General features: G+C 53.1%; 2 protein-coding genes across 2 annotated transcripts in view; one reads left to right on the top strand and one right to left on the bottom strand.

Annotated features, from left to right (window-relative positions):
* The first annotated feature begins 892 nt into the window (after positions 1-892).
* On the top strand, positions 893-5,408 carry KCNK15 (potassium two pore domain channel subfamily K member 15). Its single transcript, XM_086474686.1, has 2 exons — positions 893-1,175; positions 4,495-5,408. Exons 1-2 carry the CDS (start codon positions 893-895, stop codon positions 5,406-5,408), a joined length of 1,197 nt encoding a protein of 398 aa, XP_086330812.1.
* Positions 5,409-17,497: 12,089 nt separating this feature from the next.
* Positions 17,498-19,606, bottom strand: part of RIMS4 (regulating synaptic membrane exocytosis 4) — a 51,488-nt gene continuing 49,379 nt past the window's right edge. Inside the window, exon 6 of the mRNA XM_086474687.1 lies at positions 17,498-17,716. Coding sequence (XP_086330813.1) covers positions 17,498-17,716 — 219 coding nt within the window. The remainder of the gene's footprint in view (positions 17,717-19,606) is intronic.

Raw genomic sequence — 19,606 nt, 5'->3', positions numbered from 1 at the left:
ACCTGGGCTGCCCGTAGCGAGCTCCGCTCGCTGCCCCCCACGCCAGCACAGGGCTGGTGGGCCCCGCATCCCCCCGCGCCTGCAGCCTCTGATGGACACGCCAAAGGCACCGGCAGAAACGCTGCGCCTGGTTATTCCGCTCCTTTCTGCTCCCTCAAAACAGCGCCGGACCCAGCAGGCCGGACCGTCCGCCCCGGTGACCGGCTGGGACAAGCAGAGATCACGCAGAGAACACGCACCGCGGGGCGCTCCTCGCCGCCGGGGCTGTGCGGCCGCCCGGAGCCGGACGGAGCCGCGGAGGCGAGGGCTGCCCGCCCGGGGCCGGCCCCGGGGCTGCGGGAGCGGCGCCAGCCCCCGCACCCCAAAGGCCCCCGCGGTCAGGCCGGGCAGGCGCTGGCACAAGGAAGAGCCCCGGCCGGGGAGCACCCAGCCAGGAGCGGCTTCGGGGACACGGGCCGCTACTAACGGCACCGCCGTGGGGTGACGCGCGGCCTCGCTCGGGCTCGTCCGCAGCCCGGGACTGCCGGCGCCGGCCCGGGGCTGCCTGGCTGGGTGGGCTCGGGGCGCGCAGGAGCCGCGCGCGGGGCGAGCGGGATCCCGCACCGGTGCCCGGGGAGACGGTGCCCGGTGCCCGCAGGAGCCGGGGCGCGGGGCGGGCGGCGCGGGGGAGGACGCGGGGCGGGCGGCGCGGGGGGGGACGCGGGGCGCGGGGCGGGCGGCGCGCGGGGGGGACGCGGGGCGGGCGGCGCGCGGGGGGCGGCGCGGGGGGGGACGCGGGGCGGGCGGCGCGCGGGGGGCGGCGCGCGGGCGCGCAGGCGGGGCGCGCAGGCGGGGGGCGGCGGGCGCGGGGCCATGCGGAGCCCGGGCTGAGGCGCGGCGGCCGCCCCTCGCCATGAAGCGGCAGAACCTGCGCACGGCCGCGCTCATCCTCTGCATCTTCTCCTACCTGCTGGTGGGCGCCGCCGTCTTCGATGCGCTGGAGTCGGAGGCGGAGAGCGGCCGCAAGCGGCTGCTGGAGCAGAAGCGCGGGGAGCTGCGGAGGAAGTACCGCTTCTCCGCCGACGACTACCGGGAGCTGGAGCGGCTGGTGCTGCAGGCCGAGCCGCACCGCGCCGGGCGGCAGTGGAAGTTCGCCGGCTCCTTCTACTTCGCCATCACGGTCATCACCACCATCGGTGAGTGCTGGCACCCCGGCGTGCGTCCTGCCCCCCGCCGCCCCCGGCACCTCTCCACCCCCGCACCCCTCAACCCCCGCACCTCTCCATCCCCGCACCTCTGCGCCTCCACAACCTCCCGCACGCACCTCTGGGTGCCCCAGGACGGCCCGGGGCGGGCGTCGCCTGCACGGGAGAGGCAGGTCTCACCCTGGCAAGGCTGGGACATCCCTTCGGGCCACCCGCCGAGCTGACCCTGTGGGACCCCCGGTGCCCAGCGGTGGGAGAGGTATCCCGTGGGCGGGCTGGGGGCTGCCCGGTTCTGGGGGGTGCCGGGGGTACCGCTATGGCTGGGGTCACGAAGCGTGACGTGCACGTTGTCCCAGGGAGGCGGCACCACGGGGTGCTTCTGGAGGCACCTTTGGGGCAGGCAGCTGCCGAAGTTGGCCGGGGGTAGGAGAGCAGAGGTGGGAGCCGCGTCCGTCCTCTGTGCGGTGTCGTAGCCAGCCAGCCAGGGCGAAGAGCAGGGCAAGAACTGTTGGCTGCTTTGCCAGCTCGAAACTCTGGCTCTTTGGCTGTACGAGACCTGTTTCAGGGAGCCAAGACAGCCACCAGGCACTGAACCCCGCTCTGCGTGCACAGGCGCCTGCAGAGAGATGGGTGTCAGTTTGCTTGGAGGGGAGCGATTGAATCGCATTAAACCCGCGTGTAAACACACTGACCCATACTAAAGCCTGATGCCCTGAAGTGGGGTTTGCCCACTTCAATTTTGCAAGAGAATGAAACTAAATTGAATGAGGGTTGTCTTAATTCTAGGTGAGATTAGCCACATGGGAGTTGAGCGTTGTTTAATTAATCCACTTTGATTCATCTGTGCCCCCTGAGCATCCCGTGGAGGCAGACAGGCATGGGATCCTGTGCTCGTGTCACTGCTTGTGCTGGGATTTCAGTCAGCAGACGTGTTTTGGAGGCAGGAGCCCTGAGGACAAATCCTGCCCTTCCACAGCCAGCAGCCACCTCCTCATCTTTAGGACAGGGCTCAGCCTCGCTGGGGGGCTTGGGATGGGTGCAGTAGCTGGTAGCTGAAAGCACTGTCCCTCAGGACAAGGGCTGGTAGGATCAACTGTGCTGCGTTACTCAGGGACAAGAGGTAGCGGAGGGGCAGGTACCCTACAGGCCCTGCCCAGGGGGTCCCTGTGTGCCCCTGCGAGATGTGGTGTGGGGTTTGTGCAGCTGGCAACGCATGTGGGCAGCAAACAGCAAAGGGTTCAGGGCACAGTTAGTGTCAGACCCCAGCAGGGGGGTAAGATGAATGGCTTCTGTGAAAATCTCCATCATCTCGTGACAGGTTATAGCTCCATTTACATTATTTTTCTGTTGACTGTGACAAACAATTGCTACACTTACCACACACCCCATGTGATAAATAATTTCAGCCTAGGTGCCATATTTCTAAAACGCTGGCAGGTCTCTTGATATTGGGCTGTGCTCCAAATCTCAGTTTTAACATTAATGTAGCTGTGTTTACTCTTTCTAATTCCCTTTGTCATTTTGAAAGCATCAGTCAAATGCTCTTTCAGCAGTCTCTCAGGGTACAACAACTGTTGTTCCACTTACTGCTCTTCTGAATCATTATATTTACCTCCTCATTGCTGTCATTGTATTATCTTGTAGCCTAGGACCTGATAATCACACTCAGTTATTAAGCTTGGATCTGAGTGGGTTTTTTTTTGCCACTGCAGTCTCACGTCTGCTCTGTGTTCTGTGAGATGTGGCATGCAGGCATTAAGTTTATCATTTTTGATTGTGTGGGTTTAGCAACAGACAGAGCAATTAGAAACCGGTCCCCTCCTGCCTGCTTGCAGTTTGGAGCACGGCACGGTCGAGGGTAACGCTGTCCTCAGCCTCCCAGCCCTGTCCCATCACAGGAGTTCCCTGGAGAAGGAGGTGTGCTCGGGAGCCTGGGACGTGGTTATCATCCTCTGGTCTTCCCATCGCTGCATGCCAACAGCTTCTCTAAGAGTCCTGGAAATCCACTGGCAGCAGAGACAGAGGTGAAGCCAAGTCACAGCTTTGAACTGAGAAATAAAAAAGGGGGGGGTTCCCCCACATCTTCATGCAAAAGTCACATGGCTACCTGGAAAAAGTGGAAATATACAGAGCTGTTTGCAGAAGGCCACGCAGCAGTGTGGGAAGGAGCTGATGCTGTTCTGCAGGTGCCTTCGGGGATGAAGTTTCCAGCCCTGGTAGTTTCTCACAGGAACTCAAAAGAAAGGCTTGGATGCCTTTGGATGCCATTACTCCCCACACTGCGTGACTCCCTTGCACTGAGTTAGTTACTCATCCGCTTAGGTCAGAGGCCATGGATTTCTGTTAAGCTCGTGTAATTAAGTGAGGTGGGTGCAGAATCACTGAAGTCCGGAAGATTGCGGTGAATACCTCATTACGACTCACGGTATAATTGTGTGTGTCCTTGAGTCACAGCTCTGAAACTTGGAGCAAGGTGGGGAAATTAAATCTCAGAAGGCGTTCAAGGAGAACCGTGTCCTCCTTGAGCTCTTTGTCCCGAGGACAAGGGCTGACAGGGCTGCGGTGGCATAAATACTTCCCTGCATTTAAAACAGTACAACCCCTCCTCCCCAGTGATCCAGCAGTGCTTTAGGTCTGACGCTGAAGTTGCTCTGCAGAAGTCCTCCCAGACTTAGCTGCTCCTGCAGGGCCTGATCCTGTAGTGCAGGGCCCTATAGCTCCTCTCCAACAGGCCGCGCAGGAAATGATCACGCAGCCGGGAGTCAGAGATGCCCGTGACACTGGAGGGGTCAGGGGGTGGGAGGGGCCGGAGCAGGTGACGATGGCCCTGCAAGGACAGTTGTGGACGGGACTAGCTGGGCACATACCTTCCCGCAGGGTGACCTGGCGCTGTTGGTCTCAGCATCCTGCGGAGCCTCCGTCCCCCCTCGCTGAGGGGACTCAGGTTTCCCTGCCGACCCTGGCACAGCATCATTGCCCAAAACTGCCCGTGAGCTGCGGAAGGCTTGCAGACCCCAATCCAGCTCTAGGGCTCCGCTTGGCCTCCATGATCTCATACAAGCTCAGGGGCTGTCAGGAGGATACCTGCTCTCTTCAGAGGCCAAATGAAGTTCTGCCCACATGATACTGCGATGCGCCGTCACCCCAAAGGACGTGGCATGCCGTGGCCCCCTTAGCATTGCCTGCAGATCTGTTACTGATGCGTGTTCCATTTTCCTCCCATTCTCCTACTGCTCCTTTTGGTCCCAGGGCAGCCTTACCGGCAACCCCAGCGAGGGCTTGATGCCTGCCTTTCCTCTTTCCTTCGCAGGCTATGGGCACGCCGCCCCTGGCACGGACGCTGGCAAAGTTTTCTGCATGTTCTACGCCATCCTGGGCATCCCCCTGACGCTGGTCATGTTCCAGAGCCTGGGGGAGCGCATGAACACCGTTGTGCGGCTGCTGCTCAAGAAGATCAAGAAGTGTCTGGGCATGAGGACAACCAACGTCTCCATGGAGAACATGGTCCTAGTCGGCTTTCTGTCCTGCATGGGGACCCTGTGCATCGGTGCAGCAGCCTTCTCTTATTTCGAGGGCTGGACTTTCTTTCATGCCTATTACTACTGCTTCATAACCTTGACCACTATTGGCTTTGGAGACTTTGTGGCTCTGCAGAAGAACGAGGCTTTGCAAAAGAAGCCCCCGTACGTGGCGTTCAGCTTCATGTACATCCTGGTGGGCCTGACCGTCATCGGCGCTTTCCTCAACCTGGTGGTGCTGCGGTTCCTGACGATGAACTCGGAGGATGAGCGGCGGGATGCTGAAGAGCGTGCCTCACTGAGGAGAGCCCGAAACAACATCCACCTCAAGCCAAAAGAGGACAGCCGGAGCAGCAACACCATTTTTCTCCCTGTGGAGGACAGGACAAGCCAGATGAACCTCATCCCACTGATCCAGGAGGACGCGGAGAGGCAGCGGCGCCAGTCGGCCAACTCGGCGGCCGCGGTCCCCTCCTTCTGCACGTGCCTGTGCTACAGACCTCAGCTGTGCGGCAGCCCCGTGCCCTCCCACCCCGAGACCCTGAGCTGCCACACCAACCCCGTGTATTACAACTCCATTTCCTACAAAATCGACGAGGTCTCCCTGAGCACACGGGGTCAGACCGGCTCTTCCCCAGGGAGCACTTTATCGTCCAACAGCCCTCGCTGCCGGCAACACCCCCGGCTGCGGAGGAAATCCATCTAGGAGCGTGTGCCGAGCCATACTCGGTGCTTGAGTCTTACTGTGATGACAAATTATGAACGGAGTTGTCGGGTCCTTCTTACTGCTCTCATTTCTTCTCTTCCTCTCCCCTTTCAGCTGACAGCCAGCCCCATGCAGGGTCCAGCAGGAGCCTTTAAACTCTGTTGAGAAATAATCGTTCCTTTTTGCAGGCACTGAATGACATTGTTAGTTTTAATTTGCTTTTTCCTCCCAAGTAGGTTCAAGCATCTGGGTCTGGCAAGAGGCCCCCCAACATGAAGGCCAGCAAGCTGTATGTTTGCTTTCCCACCTCCCTGCTCCCTAAACGGCGGCGCTGCTGCTCTCCCACCTTGCTTAACCTTGGCTGTGGCCGCTGCCAGCACATGCCTGTTGCGACATGGGCTGGATTGCACTTGCTGGGAGCGTAGGAAAAGCAAAGCCCGTGTTAGTGAGCCCTGCGGGGCTGGGGATCTTTAAGTTGTCCCCTGACACCGGGCGCAGGTAAGTCGGTGCCACGCAGCAGGTTGGCGGCTGGCGGGTGGGCAGGGAGAGGCGGGCAGGAGGGGCTGGACTGCAGTTCTGCTGCTCAGCACGCGGGGACAGCTTCATGGCACCGCACCTCCAGGTCTAAGCCCAGGCTTGTGGCTCGTGTGGTACTTTTGGAAGCCAGAGGTGCGTACACTTGCCCAGTTACCCACCAGCGCACCTTACCTCGCTATTGGTAGGTCCTCCAGGCTGAGCTGGATGGTGGGATGCATTCACAGGGGGAGCTGAACTCCTCCAGCCCTGCTACAGCCCTCCTCTCTGAGAAGCCCAGCCTGGGCCAAGGGCACAGCCCCGGGGAGAGCCTCCCTGAACCCTATAGAGCCACCTGCCAGGGGGTTGGTCCTGATGAGTTCACTACCTACAATCACCCTTCACCACCTTGCATCCAGCTGGCAGCCCAGCCAGTGTCCTCCTCCCAGTCCCCGCAAGCCCATGGGGTTGCTGCTGGGGTTACAGGAGGTGGGGTGATCCCATCCCAGTGTGTGCCCCCAGGCGGGGTGTGGTACCTGCACAGCCCCACCTGGGAGGCTGTTTCCAGCTGGTGCCCCCCACCCCCGCGACATGGCCTGCATCCATCCTGCTTTGTCTGCAGGAAAGCAGGACTGGGCTCTGACAGCAGCAGCAGCTGTTCCACTTTTTTCCCCCAATAAAGGGACATTTCCACTCTTAGTTCTACCTAAAATACCCTCTGAGGGGTTTTCCTGGAGGAAAAATCCCCTTTTCCTGATGGGGAAGGCATGCAGAGTGGCAGCATTGAAAAGGCCTCAGGGCAGGCTTTGCTGTCGCCTCTTTTTGTTCTGGGCAGTTTAATAAAAGGTGAATCCAGCTGATGGTGGTTGGTTATTTGTCAAGAGGGGGAGCAGAGGGATGTGTCCGAGCCCCAAACCCCAGCCCTGCCCGGCTGCAGGGGTACGCCAGGGCTGGCTCCCCTGCCACGGGGATGTGGGCAGTGTTTATATCCAGGGGTATTATCCCTCCCTGTGGATTTTGCTGGGATGTTGGAGGGCATTGGAGGGAGGAGGGGGGCTGGAGTGCTGTCCCAGAGCTGGGAAGCAGCTGGGTCTCATTGCCCATCGTGGGATGGTGTCTTTGCCCCCAGCACAGGAATGCCCTGGGTTCCTCCACCCTCCCTCACCAGTGACCTTCACCTTTCCAACCTTTCCCTGGTGCTTGGGCTTCCCTGGAAGTAGCTTTGAGCTTTGATGTCAGCCCGAATCTGTGCAGGCTTGTTACAACCAGGACTTTCTTGTTCCAGTCTGTAAAATAGCAGGGATTTGGGCTTCAAGACAGGTCATGCCCAAGCAGGGAAGTACAGGGATGGGGTAGGACTTCACAACCACTCTTGGCGTGCGACATGGCCGCAGTAGATCCATCCTGCCTGCGTCCGGGCAGCACGACTCTGATGCAAGATGCTCAGCCCTTCCCAGCCTCAGTCTGTCCCCTTGTCCCATGCGTGGGCAGGGAAGGGACAGTGATGGGGCCAGGAGCACAGTCCCGGGCTGCGCAGCCTGGGCCACCCAGGCCAGGAGGGTGGCGCAAGTGCTGCTGGGCTGGTTTGCGAGACCTCCTGGGTGCTCCCCAGGGCCCTTTGGGGTGTGTGGCATCTCACAGGCAGGAGGGCAGGGGGTGGAGAGCCTCCCACCGCCAAAATGCCCTGGCTGCAGTTCCTCCCCGGGTGCTCAGCAGCTGCACCACTTTGCACCAGTGGCCCCAAATCTGGACCAGCTGTGGAAGCCTCAGTTTCAATAGAAAGGGGAGGAGGTGGGGAGAAAATGAGCTGTGAGCACATAGAACAGGCTTAAGAATGAGGCTTTTGCTGCCTCCTCAGCTCCTCAGCGCTGTCATTTCATGCTGAGCCCACCAGCTCAGCCCCTTTGTTGCCATGTCCCATCTCCCCCAACCCTCACCAAGGCTGTCAGCCCGAGGCTTGGCTGTGCTGTGGTGCCCTTGCCATCAGAGCCCTGCAGCAGACGGAGATCTCTCCATGTTGAACCCGGGACACCCTCCGAGTGGCCAGGATGGAGCTGGCACCTCTCGCCCTCCATCCACCCTCATGGAAGGAAACAGCTTCAACTCCTGCACAAGTCAGAGCCCACGTGGCATCACCACCATGAAACCCATCTCTTGTGGAGCTGGAAGTGGGAGAACCACCACAGCTTGGAGGCTGAGCCAGCTTTGCACTCTCTGTCTGGGTTCAGTGCGGCGCTGCCCGTGCTTGGTGCCCCCATGCTCACACCACAGAGCCCCCCAGGCAATGATGCAAAGGCAAAGCCCAGCAGAAGCACCGGGGCCGGTGGCATGACACCTGCACCGCGGAGCCTGGCTCAGGCGGAGGATGGAGCTGGTAACGAGCTGCCGGCTCAGAAAGCAGGGCACCCGCTCGGGTTTATCGCTGCCTTTGTGCATCCCGAGCTGCCAGGCAGTGCTGCTGGGGAGCTTAGTTGCTTAGTGACTGCCTTGAGCCCCATCTTGCTTTTGGAAGCTGGTGATGGTCTGAGGGTGGGAGATGCCGTTCATCCCCAGCTGCCACGCTGGGCTGGGCTGCCCCGGCCTCCCAGACACTCGTGCCACTGGCGAAATCCTCCTCCTCCTCCTTCCTCCACCACTGCTTGCCCAGGGGCTGTAGCTGGGGTGGGTGGGTGGCTGGATGGGGAGCTGCCCTGCACCTCAGTCCTGCCCTGATGACCTGCAGAGGGAATTGGAAGCATGAGAAAGACCTTTAAGAAATTCTCAGTGAACTGGAACTTTATGATCCCTCGTAATTTCCACGGGAAAAGGGCTTGCAGCAGCTCCCCAGGGAATGCTGCCTGCTCTTGCCACCTCCTCCTGCAGACCCCCGCAGCAGGAGTCACACCAGAGTCCCAAAGCTCCCCACCTGAGAGCTCACAGCTCGAGGCCATCCAGGACCAGGCAGTGGCCGCACACCCAGTAACACCCACGGGACTCCTTCCCCAAGGGTCCCCAGGCTCCCCCTCCACCCGCACTGACTCCAGTGCTCCCAACACCTGGGCCAGGCGTAGTTTTTTCTGCCAGCAGCATCTCCACCTCCAGGGTTTCAAAATCAACCTTGAACAGCCAGTGTTGACCCTGAAGCATCTTGGGAAGAAAACAGCAGGAGCAAGCGGCTTCTGATTGGGGTAGCGAGCAGAGCACGAGCTGAGAGCAAGCTTAGCCCTGTGCCTGGCGATGCCCATGGCCAAACTGCATCTGGAAACAGCAGAGGGAAATGCAGCTTTGAAGGTGGGGTTGATTCAGAGAGGACCCTTCCATGGAGAGCACTGGGAAGGAGCCTGGGACAAGGCTGGGACACACCAGGCTGAGCTGCTCCCATTCCCCATCAGCAGGAGAGGGGATGGGCCAGCTGAAATCTTAGGTTGAAGATAACGGTGGTGGCAACGGAGAGGGCAGAGACACTCCACAAAAAACCTCCAACACACCATAGGAAAAAAAAAAGTTTTATTATCACCATTATCAACGTTTTCATTAGCTTAACACTGAATTGTAAATCACTCAATCATTACATATTGTCTGAATAAAACCTACAGACAGGAAAAAAGTACAGCAGAATCCTCTCCCGACTACGAACGAGCTGCCGGCATTCCACCGGCGCTGCCGGGACGGCATCCCACCTTCCACCCAAGGCAGCCCACGCACCTCACAAGCGACTCGCTACAGCGGCAAGCAGGCTGCCCGGCTCCACTGCCTGTGTTCCCCCTGGCTCCGCGGAGATTACATCTCACCAGATGATGTTAAAAACCTCTACAAAATTTTGGACAGGGTTACAGAGGCCAAAGAGAGCAGATCAGCTGCCCCTGCTCCTACAGAAAGGCAAGAGAGGTAGCAACCATACAGTGCCCCTGCCAAGCTATCGGTTTTCATGGAGCAATTAATGAAGTTAAAAGGTTTAACCCCATTAAAGCGGATTTCCCTACTGTGGCCAGGCCCCTGGGCAGCGGGGGCACAAGGCGGAGTGCCGGCACGCTGGCGCTGGGGAGGTGAGAGCGTGGACGGGCTGGGGGGTGGTGGGTCCATCCTCGAGCAGAGGCCAGCTCTGCAGCACCGCCCCGGGGCGCCCCGCGGGCAGCGTGGGATGGATGCTTCAGTGCAAAGAGATGCTGCGGGCAGCCTCGGTCCCCTCGGGTTGGAATAAGGCCTCATACCGAGAGGGAAGGGAGAACCCATGTCGGGAGCGACAGGTGCAGGGGAAAGCAGAGGGAAGCTGGAGGAAAGCTTGCTGGGAGCTCCCCTTCTCCCTGGCCAGCACAGAGGTGCCTCCCTCCCCGTCCCTGCCTTCTCCTGGCCATCCGTACGCACATCATGCCTGCGGGGGCTGCGGAGCCCCCGCAGAAGACCCCAGGCTCCTACCAAAGATGGGAAACGAAGGACCCTCCCGTGGTCTGAATTCAGGACTGACACAAAACATGGGGAGGACACTGGCATCCCAGGTGGGTGGCAGGCCATGGCAGTGCTGCGTGAGGGAGTCTCGGGTGAGGCACCGCATCCCCAGGATGCCCTTCCCAGCCGGCGCAGGGAGCAGCCTGCAGCTCGCAGGAGGAAAGCAAGCCCAGCGCTGGGGGAACGTGCCTTGGGTTCACTCTCCAAACCTCACTCTTCCTCGCTCCAAAGCGAGCCAAAACCAGCTCCAGGTCAAGGAGATGGAATCACCAAAGCAGAGGCCAGTGAGCAGCACTGGGTAAAGAGCAACAGCCCCAGAGAAAAAAACCTGCTGTGGGATTTAAAGTTCCAGGCTGGTGTTTAGGGGGATCTGAAGCCCCAGTGGGCAGCTATCCCAATCTGTGGTGCCCTAGCAACTACAAAAACCTAGCTCCTGGAAAGCTTGTGGGCATGGCTTCAGCAGAAGGTGCGCCTCGATTCTTCCCTCGGGTTGTTTCTGCCCCCATCCCTGCTCAGTGAGCAGAGCTCACTGCTGCCCACACCGCGTGTACCCCCACGGCCTCTCTGCAAGACAAAACCCTCTCCTGCCCGTGCATGGGGGTCTCAAGCCCACAGGAGGCGCCCAGTGTGCAGTGTAAATGCAAAGGCCGCCTACTGACCCAGCAGAGCGGGGTTTAACGATACAGCTTTGGTTGCCATTTTAGCTACTGGAAAGTCACGAAGGTAAAATCGTTGGGTCGTCGCCTGTTTGCTGGTGCTCTGTAAAGGGCTGGTGCTGGCTCCTTCTCAGATTCAGCCGCTAAAGTGCAAAGAACCAAATGCTACAAGAAACTCTCCCCGATTCCTCTCCTCCACCAGGATGAGAGCAGCTACCACGGGCAAGGGAGGGCAGAGGGGCGTCTACAGCACGAGAAGAGCTGGAGGCTCCCCAGGAACAAGTCTGATGCTGCTGTCGTGGGGGAGCAGCTGGGACTAGCGATGGATGTGTGGCTGCTTGGTCATGGGGATGGTGGTCACTGAGCAGAGAGGCGTCTGGCAGTGTGAGTCTAAGACTCGTTAGCCACAGTTTGAGAACACCTCATCACTTGCAAACTCCGTGGGGAATTACCACGTCCCCAGACGCAGGCTGGAAAGCCAGGCAGACCGGCAGACACAGGCAGGGCGCAGCAGCAGCACAGCTCCGGGGCTCTGCCACGGTGGGTTTCACGAGTGTCCCGCAGACTTGGCTGCTGAGTCTTGCGTGGGCAAAGGGCTCACACCCAGGAAGGAGACACTGACTGCACAACCAGCCAGCCCCTTCCGAGGGATTCCGCCTCCCTCGGGGAACCTGGCTTTCCCGAAAGCGTTACCGTGCGCTGTGTGCCTGTGTACACTTGTACAGACACAGACACACGGACATCCACAAACACACAGGCCTTGGCAGGTGTGCACCGGGGTGAACATGAAAAGGCTTTCACTGATCATCCTCTTTTCTAAAGGTTTGGCTCAAATTGGGTAGCTGCAATTACATTTTAGACGCTTGCTCCAGGTCTCCATACGCCCTGGACTTCTCTACCAATGGCACTTTGCATTTACACATCTCTTTTTCTTCTCATAGCATTTCACAAAAAACGGTGAATTATTTCATCATTCACCAGGGCTCCCAGCATCACCGGGCCAGTGACCCGCTGCCTGCACGGCCAACGGACTGGCAACCTTGAGAACAACACGAAGATTTTTCCTATGGGAAATGCTGCGAGAAATCCACAGGCAATGAACTGGGATGCTGTTTTGAAGCTGTTTTATTTTATGCTCCGCATCAACGATAGAGCTGACTTAAAATCCAATATCCTGATCCTGCCATTTTGGAAAAATCTTTAGATGAGCCCAGCAGTAGCCAACTTCTGGCGAACGGCACGGAACAGCCTGTTCCTGTTTTATACGTTCATCTCCCGTGATCCTCTGCGAAGGTGCAATCTCTCTGCCTTGGGTGGAATTTTCTAACAAAATGGACAAATACCACCTATAAAATGGACAAAATAACCCACAAAGCCTTTAAAGAAGAGCAGCTTAATCTGCTGCTCTGAAAAAAACCCCTCCCTTTAGCTTGCCCCTGGTATCTCGAGGAAAACAGGCAGCTGTCAGGCAGAACTCATGTGGCCCAGAGTGCAAAGGCTTTTTTGCGTTATCAGGGCTACAGTGGCAGTGGGAACCATTCTCATTGAGTTACAAATACTAGATAGCCTAAGAAAAACAGGGAGATTGAAACAGTCATGAAGTTTATATTGAAACTGGTTTTTACCTCTGTAGTATGAAGTCACCTACAGCTGTTTCATTCTTCACCTAAGAGAGATTTCATGTCGATGGGCACATATACTCACAGAGAAGTCTATAGGATGAATATATCTCACAAGGCAACAGCCCAGTCTTTGTTTTTTTACCATCAAAGTTAATATGGATCTTTTTCAAAAGTGACGTCATTGAGATTGAAGACAATTATAAACTGTATCAACAATATGTACTACAGCCTGCAAGTCACAATCTGTGCACACCCAATGGAATATATTATTGCTTGTTAGCCTATTAGACTTTCTTTATAAAAAGATTTTTATACAGAGTACAGGATTATGACAAAACTAGCTAAGTAGTTCTCATCTTGAAAATACAACATCAATTCTTTCAACAAAGGCTTGAATAGTAGCTGAGAGTTAATGAACGATAACAAATATTTACTAATAATTTTATGGCCAGTTTGAACAGAATTTCTTATAGGACTCTTTTCTGGTGTTTATTTACATATGCCTCTTTTCTTTTGGAAAAAAGTTGATAAAATAGAACAAGGAACATAGAAATCAAAAGAATGAGTAAACTTCATACCAAGAACATTAAACATTTTTGAAAACACTAAATTATGTTATCTGTTAAAAAACATACATCATTTTGTCTTTAAAGAAAAATATTTTTTCCTGTTTTAAAATATTACCAACAGCATGTAATAAACTAACTTAAAATGAGTTTCATAAAAAAGTTGTCTTGCTGTCTAAACATTGCTAAACATGCTTAGGTTGAGATTCTGTTAACTGCCTCAACATCTTAAAAACGGCTCCTTTAAAGGAACCTGTGATATTCATACTCCAGAAGACCTGCAAATTTAGCACAGTACGTTGATAAAGGATCCGGTAGCTAGAAACAGTAAATAAATATTTTCATTCCAAGCAAATAATTCTGCAATGTCCTTTGAAACAATCCATGGCCAAGAAGTGGGGATGTACTTGGCGGAACAATAAAGTCACCTGGCCCTCACCCTGCCTGTGGACACAAACGCCCGTGCAGTGCAAAAGGGATGCTCCAGCCCAGGCGGCTGCAGGGTGAGGACCCATGGATTGAACTGCAGAGTGAGGACCTTGTGTCGGCTCTGTGGCACCCCAGCTGTGTTGGGGCAAAGGGAAAGCAACACCAGGAGACTGGGAAAATATCACATTTTTTGCCTGAACAAACCAGGACTAACCACGGTCACGGCTGCTTTCTGCTCAGACCACAAAGAGGACAAAGCCGCGTGCAAGGCATGGTGTCAGTGCTCTGCTCTCCCTGTCTGCAAGGGATTCCCGCTGGGGAGAGACCATTCTGCTCTCAGGGACGCTTCAGCATCAGGATTTCTTTGTTTTCCATGGTAACAGTAACGCAGGTAACATTTAGGGACTGTGTGTCCTGGGTTTTTTTGGCATTTCATGCACAAGGAACAGGGAATGAGCCCTGAGCTGGGCAGGTATTTATCTCTCCTCAGTCTCATCCCTCACCATTGCTCACAGACCAAAAATACCATGATGCCTTTAAAACTTTATTTTTTAATTTTTTTTTTTTTTTTTTTTTTTAAGTCTCCTGTTCTTCCTCTCTCTCCCCCTCCCTGACTATAACAAACAGCTGGACTCAGACACAGGAAAACACTCAGGACTTGCAAAGGGGACCAAAGTTTAGTTTTCAGCTGCTCACCACTCTAGCAAACTGCTACTTTTTACACGATGACACTGGTAATCCCAACTATCAGATCACATCACTTCAGACAGAAACCGGCAAGTCAAATTTGGGGGGGGAAGGTTAGGCTTTATAAAAATAAGCTATTCTAAGCCTGAGACTTGCCTTCAATGCTATAGTGGGAGTCTTTAAATTGATGGACAACTAGAAGACTCCTTTTTTAACTATAATACACCATGGTCAGTGCAGGAATTACGTGCATGAGTGAAGCAAGAATTTAAGACTGTAGGGTACCATGCAACTCTCCTGGCCTCACTCTGTGCCCCACGGGTGCTCTCAGAAGGGCTCCTGTGAGTCTGGTTTACAAAGGGAGATCATCTGCACTAGGCAGTTCGCGTGACTCCGCTGTGCATGGCAGCCAGGGGTTGCACCGTTCGCTTACTGGGGAGAAACAGGACTTGGAAGTGAGTAGAAACAAAAGCGAGAACCACTGGATTACAACCAACCATGTAAAAAATGCAGAAGAAAACAGGACGGAGCAGACTGTTAAAACTGCCTCCAAATTTCAGAATCTGAGACGTTAACAAAAATAACAGAAGTAGAACTGTAACTTTTTTTTTTACCCTGACAGTGACCTTTTAGCATGATTAAAAACATAGGGAAGATAGTCCTCAGTGTTAAGTAGTCCTATTGCACCTAAACTGATCATCATTGAGCTTGCAGAGCGTTTGGAGGGGCAGGATAGAGACACACGTGGCATTTGCCAGGCATACAGAAACTGAGCTTTTCAACAGACAGTCATTAAACAAAGTGTTCGGGGGGAATATTTTTGGTGTATATAGTCTCCTACTCCCCATTAAAGACTACAAAAATGTTGCATTCATCTTACTGCACACAGGAAAACCATGATTAACTAGCTATTACTGGTAGATAATGTCCAAACTAAGTACCAATATAAAGTTTTCGGCATAACTGAAGACAGAAGCCCTGTTACGCAGCTTCCAGGTCTGGCATGTACCTGGAGCTCCCCACGGTCCTTTTAAAGACATAGTTATTAAAAGATCCTGTGCTACAAACCACTAAATCTACCTAATCTATTCTAGTTCATACACATATTGTACAATATTGCCTAATACTCACTACATACCAAGAGGAAAAGATGCTGACTTGAATTACGGTAAATGTGCTTTTTTTAATTGAAAAAAAAAATAAAAGAGAGCGCCACAACATATTTTGACCAGCATGCAACAAACTTTCTTCAGCTAATATATAGAAATTTTCTAATACGATTAGAAAAAATAATTAGTGAGAGGCCAGAGACTTATTTGATCAAGGAAATTAAGAGATTTATCTAAAATGTTGAGGCTTTTGCCACTAAAGACTCAAAAAACTCTTCATTCTATGTCCCTTCTCCTCCCTCCCTCTCCTTTATATTATATAATTTTTTACAGAGATTATTGTAAGGCCTGTTATTTTTGCACCTATCCTGTTAATTTATCTCAAAATAATTTAAAATGCCATAGACAAGCTAGGACCAAAAGCAACTGCTTTTACCATCCACTCAACACTCATGCTTTTATTCTAACAAAGCTGAGGTCCACGTGCAGAAATAAATGTTCAGTATGCCTCTACTACAGGTCAAGAATCTGCTCATTCCTAAACGTAACATGGGACCTTCACTTTTAAATCACAATTAAAATACCTCCAAAAGCTTATTTTGAGACAGCAGTCATCAAATCCTCATTAAGAATTATGACAAAACCTAGCCAAAACAGGTCTATCAACAGAAAATCTTTGGTGATTCTCTGTGATTTTGGATAGTAAGTTGTTAATTGTCTGAAGGATCTAGCGCGCTCACGCCAGCACACGACTCTGCTGACAACTGCTGCTGCAGCTCAGAGAACGTGTTTCACTGGCTTCATCTACAAGTCTCGTTTACATCAAGTGTTGCACTTTAATTAACAAAATATACATGCGGTGACCACTGCATCTTCAGATTCCTCACCCACTACTTCGCCATACTTCGGGGATTGCATCTCCTCTTGCAGGACACTTGACAGTGTTTGGGTACTACCGAGACTGCCTAAAGCACCTTGCTCTCCACAAGGAAGGTTACATGCTCTCCAGCACCTTCTTGCCAGATGACAAACCGAGGTTTCTTTCTTCTGCACTCCCAGAAACCTCAATCTCCTCTCCCATGGCAAAATAAAACAGTCCTGTTTCAGGTCAGTCCACAGCACAACAGGAAGGGCAGCATCTCCAGCAGATATGTACCAGTACAAAGGAGATGGAAGAAAAGCAGGAGATAGAAGACATCGTGACTGAATGACGCACAGCAACAAGTAAGGGAGTCAGTAAATTGTAGAACATTGTATCTGACAATACAAAACATATCTGAAGCTGCAAGTCTGATGTTCAGCTCACACTTCTAGTGTTTGTTTTTTTCTGAGCAAAAATGCAGTTAATTAGCCTGCTAAATTCAAACTCTGTTCAAACTGTCTGGTCTAAGTAGGTGCTACTTATTCTCCCACCAAGTATGCTTCATCAGCAGTGTTAGACAAGTAATGCAGTAAAGACACTTGCTGGTAATTTGGCACAGTTTGAAAACACAGCGACAACAGTGTTACAGTTAACATGACTCAGTGATAGGGAACTGGTTCTAAAGAAAGAGTTGCAGTCTTTCTTGCTCTTCCTTTCAAGAAGAAAGACCTTCTAAAAAAAAAAAAACAACCAACCCTAACGCTTCCTCTTAAACTTTCTGGTCCTACTCTTTTTAGGTCAGAAATTGGCCTCCGAATTTTTCAGGTACTTTCTCGTGAACAAATCTGTGTTAGAAATTCCCAAGATGTACAGTTAAGAAAAATACCTTCCTTACTCCCTGCAAATGCTTTCAAACGCTGCAACCTTCCAGAGTTAATACTGATCTGAAACAAGGGTCCAAGAATGACAGCGAGAGAAGTGAAACAAGAGGTGTATGTCTAATTTGACAACTAGGACTCATGCCCCACGGCACCTCCTCCTTGGATGGAGAGGGCACAGCGCCCTCCCCCTCGTCTTCTGTCTAAGGTCACTGGTTTATCCTCCTCTTCCAGCTCCACAAGAACTGATTGAACATGCATTGCGCTTGAGGTCAGAGTTCCAGCAAACAAAACCTTGACAGCATGTTTAAAAAACAAAAGCAGTTCCCCTTCCTTTACTCACTAAGACCTGTCACAGCAGGGTCCCACTGTGCTCTCCAGGGAAAGCTGTGAGGACTGACGCAGGAGCGGGCCTGTAGTGGGATCTACCATCGAGGAGGTTGGGAAGAGCTTGTACCAGCCGATTGCTAAAGTTGACAAATCCAGTTCTTCCAGGAGGACCCTGGCGACTCCCATGAAGTGCTTGCGCTCCATGCGTCCATAGTTTCCCCAGACTATCACCTTAGGAACAAGAGGGGGGAGCACAGTTAATCCTCCAGCTGGCACACTTGCTTGGGAAGCACAAGCCTGATCAATCCTCCTTTCTACTCATCCAGCTTCCCGGGGCTTTACTACAGCTCGAAAAGAGCAGAAAGGTTCACGCTACCATCAGGTGACGTGAAGCTCTGGCTGATGATTTTATTTTTTTTTTTAAGCAGTTTTACAAATCCTAATGCTATCGGACTTTTTTTCTCCCTCCATGGAAAAGAGGTGAATGTGCATGTGGATGAGACACCATTCTGCTGTTCTACCTGCTGGACGGGGACAGCACCTGCACAGAGTATCCCCGGAGCTGCAGCTCCAACACCCGCAGGTAAAACCTGGTCCTGGCACAGTAACAGGCCTTGGACACCACAAAAGGTGGCCTGGGGCAAAAGGGCAGGAAGGGCTCCTGATCTGGAAAAATAAACTGACAAAAAAAAGGCGAGCAATAGCTTGGGTCAAAAGCCAACAGTTGGAGGAAAAGAGCATGTCTTAACTTCTGCACTCGGAGCTTGTGAGGCAGGGCAGACGGAGACAAGGCACAGCTACTCACCTGGAGAAAGGGCAGGAGCCGTGGGGTGGCAAGTGGGACTGGTGACGCAGGGGGCACGCATGGAGTGGCATGCAGGGGAAGCAGAACAGACTGCCGAGAAAGGCTTGCAGACGCAGAGGAAGGTCTAATGAAAGAGAGCTGGCAGACGAGCAGGGAAAGCTGAATCACACTTACAACACGATGGAGACCAGTGGGTGGAACAACAGATGAAGTGAGGGTCATGGGCTTAGGCATGCTGGAGGTCTGCGCGCGACCAAGCGGCCCTACGTGGCTCAAGACAAAGGTGACGACTGACTCCAGAGCGAGTCCGTGTTCTGAAGAGAGGACGAGTACGATGGGTTATGACAGTGACTAGTGATCCCTGGCTAATCCTGACAGCTGCTTTCCCTAGGCTCCAAATAACCAGAATATTACAATTTTCTGTAAAATGAGGTAGGAGAGACAACAGATGTTGACTAAAAGACAAAAATTAACACCCTATGTCAGCATGAGATGGAGCAAGCCACTGCACAAAGTTGGTTTGGTGGCACGGCCGCTGGCAGAGCGCCAAGCTCCTCATTTCATTCTTTTGGAGTAAGTGCCTTTCCTGGCAGCAAGGCAGCAGGTAAGGAAACCCATGCAAGGCAAGAGCAGCCCAACCCAGGTCCCACCCCATTTCAGTCAAAAATGGGCAGTCTCATTGCAACAGGGGAAAATGCTTCTCATCAAGTTAAATAAGGAAGAGTTTGGTAATGAGAAGGATCCAGCAGGTTAGCTGGCAATTGATAATGCCAGTGGAGGTAAGCAATAGAAACTCACGGATTAATTACATCAGTATCACCAGTGGATTTTAGCCAGGCTTTATTGGACGGAAATGATTTAGGTATGAATTAACAACGCACATCACTCTCTGCTCTGGAAACATAGGTGCAGAATTGAAAATATGAGTATTGCAGAAAATATATGGCAGTAAAAGAGGTAGAAAAAGGTAGGATATTTGATTGGGTGATGGCCAAAGCAGAGTACTCTGAATATGTATAAACACAGAAGAGGAGCTATGCCACAAGATTGTTTAGCATCTATAGATACTACCTATCTCCTAACTGGGCAGGGAAAAAAAGAATTAAAAAAATAAAAATCAACCTTTTCCTGGTAGGCACTCATGTTACCTGGCAAAGTGTCAAATAATAATCAGTTTGAGTATGAAAAAAAGGTTTTGCTTTCCTCTCGTTACGTTCAGATCGAGTGCATTTGGTTCAATGAAAACATTGGCTTTTTGTCATCTAGGTTAATTACCCAGCTCCCTTGCCAGTCATAGTATCTTCCAGCAGAGGTGG

The sequence above is a fragment of the Leptosomus discolor genome, chromosome 17, assembly GCF_034619465.1.
Source record: "Leptosomus discolor isolate bLepDis1 chromosome 17, bLepDis1.hap2, whole genome shotgun sequence".
NCBI classification, from domain to species: Eukaryota; Metazoa; Chordata; class Aves; order Leptosomiformes; family Leptosomidae; genus Leptosomus; species Leptosomus discolor.
The sequence above is the reverse complement of the archived record's forward strand: the minus strand, read 5'-3'. Positions and strand labels throughout refer to the sequence as shown.